The sequence below is a fragment of the Poecilia latipinna genome, unplaced genomic scaffold (genome assembly GCF_001443285.1).
Source record: "Poecilia latipinna isolate Pla-1442-1.1 unplaced genomic scaffold, P_latipinna-1.0 Scaffold192, whole genome shotgun sequence".
Classification (NCBI taxonomy): domain Eukaryota; kingdom Metazoa; phylum Chordata; class Actinopteri; order Cyprinodontiformes; family Poeciliidae; genus Poecilia; species Poecilia latipinna.
This window is the reverse complement of record NW_015112808.1, coordinates 411757-417756: the sequence shown is the minus strand read 5'-3', so window position 1 is coordinate 417756 and position 6000 is coordinate 411757. Positions and strand designations below refer to the sequence as shown.

The 6000-nt window shown below is 43.6% G+C and overlaps 1 protein-coding gene across 14 annotated transcripts in view; it reads right to left on the bottom strand.

Annotated features, from left to right (window-relative positions):
• Positions 1-2333: 2333 nt before the first annotated feature.
• Positions 2334-6000, bottom strand: part of auts2a (activator of transcription and developmental regulator AUTS2 a) — a 360916-nt gene continuing 357249 nt past the window's right edge. For all 14 annotated transcript variants that reach the window (XM_015030771.1, XM_015030777.1, XM_015030775.1 and 11 more), the window contains one exon: positions 2334-5441. In XM_015030771.1, coding sequence (XP_014886257.1) covers positions 4211-5441 — 1231 coding nt within the window. In that variant the 3' untranslated portion in view covers positions 2334-4210. The remainder of the gene's footprint in view (positions 5442-6000) is intronic.

Below are 6000 nucleotides of genomic sequence, written 5' to 3'. Positions count from 1 at the left end.
TTCCGGGCCAATCAGCGAACAAGAATGGAAGTTGTAAATGATGACATTGTTTTGTTTTTTATGTGCTTTTTTAAAATAATTGTAGTCTGCTTGTAGTTTTAGCAATGGTAGCAGAGGAAGTGAACAAACCTTTTTGGGCCACATTGGCCACGCTTCCAGATACTGAATTAGCATTAGCACCCATGTTGTTCAGTTCCACACTTCTCTCTTTCCCGTACAGAACGGTTGTCTACAACACAGGCAGTTTCTGGTAAGCTTCATAGCTTCGAATTGGCACATTCATGGCCAAACATTAGTGATTGAGTAACTTTTAAAACTTCAATACAGTACAATCGTTTTCCCAACAGCCAAGAGCCCAGACCCTCTGTACAAAGCAAATAGGGTCTGGTTTTTACCAGGTTGAGATCAGACTCCAATAATAGAAGGAAAATCTCTCAAAGCCGACACATTCTTTTTATTGGAGAAAGCAGACAGCTAATGCATTTCTTCACATCTATTAACCAAGCTGAACTATTTACAGCACACCTCCCATTTAAAAAACCCTCCAGAGTCTTTTATGTCTGTAAAAAGGAAAATTAGAGTCGGTCTCAGAGGCAGGAGGTATTTACTTGGAGGGAATAAAAGCAACTCACATTTCCCTGCAGTAATGGATCGAGCCTGCTTTTGATGGATGCCTGACTCGGTGCTAAACATTAGTCAGAGAAGGGTGCATGAATGCTGTGGTTATTCAGTGTAATGGGAATGTCAATAACTCTTGCATCCTCTGATGAATACACAATCACTATGCCATGATTCATCAGTGAAGGCTGCTGATGTTTTCAGAGCACCGTTATTGAACCAAGCACCAGCAGTCACTTGTCAGAGTTGCAAGTGTCAAGTCATTTTGCAGTGTGCCAGCTCTTTCTGCTGTAGCTCAGTGAAAGGTACTTTGGATTGAATTAAATTCCTTTAAAAAGCAACGGACAATGTAATGGAATATTTTTCAAATGAGCGTTCTCAGGTTTCCTCTGTGGAATATAGAGCAGGTGAAAAGCTGTTTAATCATATCGTCAAATTACATCTTTAAGTATGTATACCTCTTCCAACTTTTTGATATTGGAAACAAGACGTTTGACTTTAATTCGTATTTTAAGCGATAGACTAAATGCGTTATGAATTAAAAAGATGAGGATAGAAATCTGAAAAATTTGCTCTCTCTCTACAAAAAAGTATTTTGATGATGTAATGTAGGTGTGCGAAACTGCACATTTTCAATCTGATACCAAGGAAATAAATCACCAGTATCTCCAATAACAATTCTGATACTGATACCAATACTTTTTATACATCACCACTCGATATAAGAGATGTTTCTGGACATTGGTGAATTCATCTTTCCTTCTATCCTGATTGGTCTGCCAGTCCCTGCTGGTACCCTTTTGTAAACTCCAGACAGGCGACCATGTTCCTTTTATTAAGGAGTACATTTCAACTGGCTGCTCTAGTCTGGCCTGATTGGTGGATTGCTGTAGAGAGGGTTGCCCTTCTGGAAGGTTCTCCTCTTTCCGCACCGGCGTTCTGACAGAGTGACCATTGGGTTCTTCTTGGTCTCCTCTCTGACTGAGGACTTTTCTTACACAGTTGCTGAGTTGCCAGTGCAGGAGGAATCCAGCTGGTTTCAACCTTCTTTTATTGACCGATGATGATGGAGACAGCAGAAATGTTTCTGGATCCTTCCCCAGATTTGTGCCTCAAGACAATCCTGTCTCAGAGGTCTATAGGCAATTCCTTTGATTTCATGACGATGGGAGCCGAGGTATTGACAGGTGTGAGTCTCTCTAAATCAAGTTTAATCAATTGAATTTCCTACATGTGGACTCCATTTAGATTGTACAAACAACTCGAGTATGATCGGAGGAAACAGTTAAGTTTTGAGCTTCCTGGCTGCGGATACTTACGCAAATGTGATTTCTTGGTTTTCTATTTTTAATAGACATGGAGTATTGATTGATAAAAATCTAATACAATTTGGAATAAGGTTGGCTGTAATTACTGTCAATGGTGGACCAAAAGACTACTAAGCAAAGGCTATGAATACTTACATAAATGAGATCTTGGTTTTTATCTTTAATACATTTGCAGTACACTCAAAAATATGTATTCCAGATTTTCAATAGTTATTAGTGTGTAAAAATTTGAGGAGATATTAATTTAACACAATGTGTAATAATGTAACAACAAAATATGGAACAAAGGAAGTGCTGTGAATACTTTCCAGGTTTCACTGCTAATTGAGGGTGACTTCAGAAGATTTTCTGTTATAGCTTGTAATGGAACAAAATGGCTCAGACAGCTAAAGTACACATTTTTTAATAACATGGCACAATTTACATATCACAAGTTTAAATGAGGAACATGCTGAAGATTCAGTCGCTTCATTTTTTTGTACATGAGCTAGAAAGTTTTTTTTTCCTCCCTCTGTACACGGTAAACAGCAAAAGAGTTTCTCAGGTAACAATCTTTTTGCATTACGCATTAACTAACCACTATGGCTCTGGTGGACATTTTTATCAATAGATTAAAAAAAAAAACCCACTGCACAACATGATATCACAGAGTTTTTTTTTTTTTTTGAAGCGCACAACTAAAACCTTCAGGAACTACTAAAATAGATCTCTGCGAGTTAGAAACTAACGGCCCATAGCTCAGACTTGCTTTTTTTGTCTTTTTGTATTTGTAGGTACAACAACTTAGGAAAGCACTTTATTACACTGTCTGACCAACAGAACTTCATTCCCAAAACATGTACTTTATACACCATCGGCTGGGCTAACGTGCCATCCTGGTGTTGACTGGGCTGCATCCCCCCAGAACCAGAACAATGGGAGACGAGATAAACTATTCATTGAGATTCTACATTTAAGAAAATACTTTAGGATTCAATACAGGAATGTAGATTGTCACTACAATGATAGAATCATTCTTAAATATGATCATTTAGTTGAATCCGAGAATGTGGAGCAGTTAAAGGGGACCTATTATGCAAACTTCACATTTTGCAAGGTTTTGTACTTTTAAAAACAGCCCAAGTGCTTAAAAAAGAAAACATCCAGCCACCGGTTTTTGGCAGTAAGTTAATGTTTTTTTGGTGTCTTGAAAAGGATTATTTCATAAACCTTCAGAATGTAACGCCATAAATCAGCAGACCCAGCCCTCACCTAGAACCCAAGCTGACCTCCATCATGTTTGATCAGCAGGTTTTACCACAGTATGAGCCGTACAATGGCTGCTGGAAAAGACAAGTGCTTTGTTTTTGACTTACAATCTCGAAACCACTTGGTGTACTATTGTTGGTTGTGCAGGAGACTCCATTTCTGCTTTTCAAAGACGAATGGTTGTATAATTGCGCATCAGTTTGCAATCATTTTCTCTTGTGAGTGTAAACATCGAGTTAGGGGGTGTTGCCAACAGCAGCTTATTTGGATTTAAAGTGACAAGAGTCCCTAAAACAGCTCATTTTGAAAGAGTAAATCTCCTTATCTAGGAATGATTTTGTTTTTTGATTTGATTTTGTAATGAACATGCTCTGACCTATCGTTACCTGATCAAGGAAGCGTAATAGGTCCCATTTAAAGCCTGTGTGTTTCACTATGAATTTTGTGTGGTGAAGAGAATTCAGCCATGTTTTCCTTTATTGGTGCACAATCAGCAGTGCTGAGAAGGCCAGCTTTCAGAACAGGAGCCCAGACGTTTGTTGCATAGTTGTATGTGGGGGTGTGGGGTATCTCTGGAACATGCTGAAAAGAAAACAAATAGCAAAAAGCACATTCTGAATCAAAGCCTTAATACTCCTATATTTACATTTAGTCAAAGTAAAGCTTTCGAAACACTCTTTTGCATATTTGTACCATGATTTTTCAATCCATACAGAGTGAGCAACAGCGACTGTACATTATCTACATGACTGTCAGTGCTAAAGTAGCTGTACATTCCAAAGTTTAGTCTTACTCCACATCACTTTTGCTATACAGGATAAACACACAAAACCATGGAGCAAACTAAAAAGAGAAAAAGTTCTTTTCATTTTAGTTTTATACAAAAACACGTGTAGACACGTCCGCCTACATAAATTATTCACAGCTATGTTACAGTCTCGCTTTGTCCAAAGCTAAGTGCTGGGTGTCAGTTTAGTGACGGTGAGGCACGGGGCTGACGGGAACGCCGACACAACTCATCGCGCCTCGATGTCTTTGTGAGTCGGTCTGTCCCTGATGTCTGTGGCCAGTGGAGTAGTCCGTCTGGGGGAACCGGGCCGGGCACCCAGGGTCGGGATGAGAGGTGGGGGAGCGCTCAGCGACGCTGTGGGTGGCGTTTTGTTTAAGATGCTGTTCTGATGCGCCGCGGCAGCGGCTGCTGCTGCGGCTGATGGGCTCACTCTGGAGTAGTGCATGCCTGGGAGCCCCGGGGCCATAAGGCCCGGGGCGGGGTGGGGAAGGTGTCCGTCCAGGATTGGGTGGTGCATTGGGGGATGGAGGCGGCCGTGCTCGTAGTCCTCTCTGAGCATGTTGAGACGGTCGCGTTCCTCCAGCTGTGCGCGCTCCTGCTCCCTCCGCTGCTCCAGGGCCAGAGAATGGACGTGGTCGCGGTTGAAGTCGTGAGGCTCCCGGTCCCGGTAGGAGCGTTCCGCCTCGTAAAGGCGTGGAACCGCAAGCCGGTGCAGGGAGTCGTTCCTCAGCAAAAGGTCCCTGGCCAAAGGGTCCCTTCTGTGGATGTCCAGACCTCGGTAGGGGTCCCTCATTGGGTCCCAGTGGAAAGCAGGATAGGGGAACCTCTCAGCCCCAGGAAGGGGGCTGGCACCCATGAAGGGGGCCACAACACGAGCTCTCTCCAGACCGCTGATGCTGTTGATGGGGTGGACCCCTGGCATTCCCATTGGAACGGGCACCGAGGAGGGTGGGTGGAGCGTTGGAGTGGAGGGTGCCTGTGACGGGGGTTCACTGATCCTCTCTGCTGCCCCATCCTGCTCCTCCTTCCTCTCCTCCTTCACTTTAATCTCACTGTTCTTCTTCTGCTGCTCGTATGGTAGCTCCGCCTTCTTCTCCATGACCTCCCTGCTCAGACCACCATTAGGACGCTCCAGGCTGGTCTGCCGAACGTAGGGCGACGTGGTGCCCCTGCTGGGCACCTTGTCCTCTGACACTCTGCCATCATGGATGACTGGTGCATCCTTGTCGCTGTGCTGGTTGTCTTTGAGCTTGTGGTCATCTCCGTTGTCTTTCCAAGAGTCTTGGTGCTCCCTTTCTCTGTCTTTGGCCTTCGTCTCCTTGTCCCTCTGAGGGTCCCCAGAAGCGGGAGGCAGGTGGTTTCTGTGGTGCTCAGGGGGCCGGGTGTGGCCGAGGAGGTTGATTGGATGGACCGGGACCGGGGATGGATGGCTTGGCTGGCGCTTCTCTACTGAGTCCCTAGAAGAACACAAAGGAAGTCGTCCTCAATAGTGTGTAGCACAGTAAATAATTACATCTCCACTTATTTAAAAATGAGTACAGATAAAATTATCCCTATCATTTTATCTGTAGCAAAAGCCAACATTTCTAAAAAAGGGAACTTTGACAGTTTTTCTCCGGTTCACTTTAAATTATCCATCCATCCATCCTTCCATCTTCTTCTGCTTATCCAGGGTTGGATTGCGGGGGTAGCAGCCTAAGAAGGAGTGCACTAATCTTTAGAAAACTTAGATCGGCCGATTCCGATTTTGGCTGACACAGATTCCTCCTCCCCATCCCCCCCTTTTTTTTTTTTTACTGAAAAGTCCCCAAATATAGCGACAAAGCTGCTAAGTTTGCAACAGTTATGTCACTACTGTTAAGCTCACTCCACTGTGATCTGGTGGGTCTGTCGTTGTGACACAATGAGGAATTGGTTCTTCACCAGATATACTATTATCATAAGCCTGAGAAATGGCTAATGAAAATTGCAAGGCTGTTGTCCATGGAGGATACTGTCTGCAGAAATGTGTGGCGC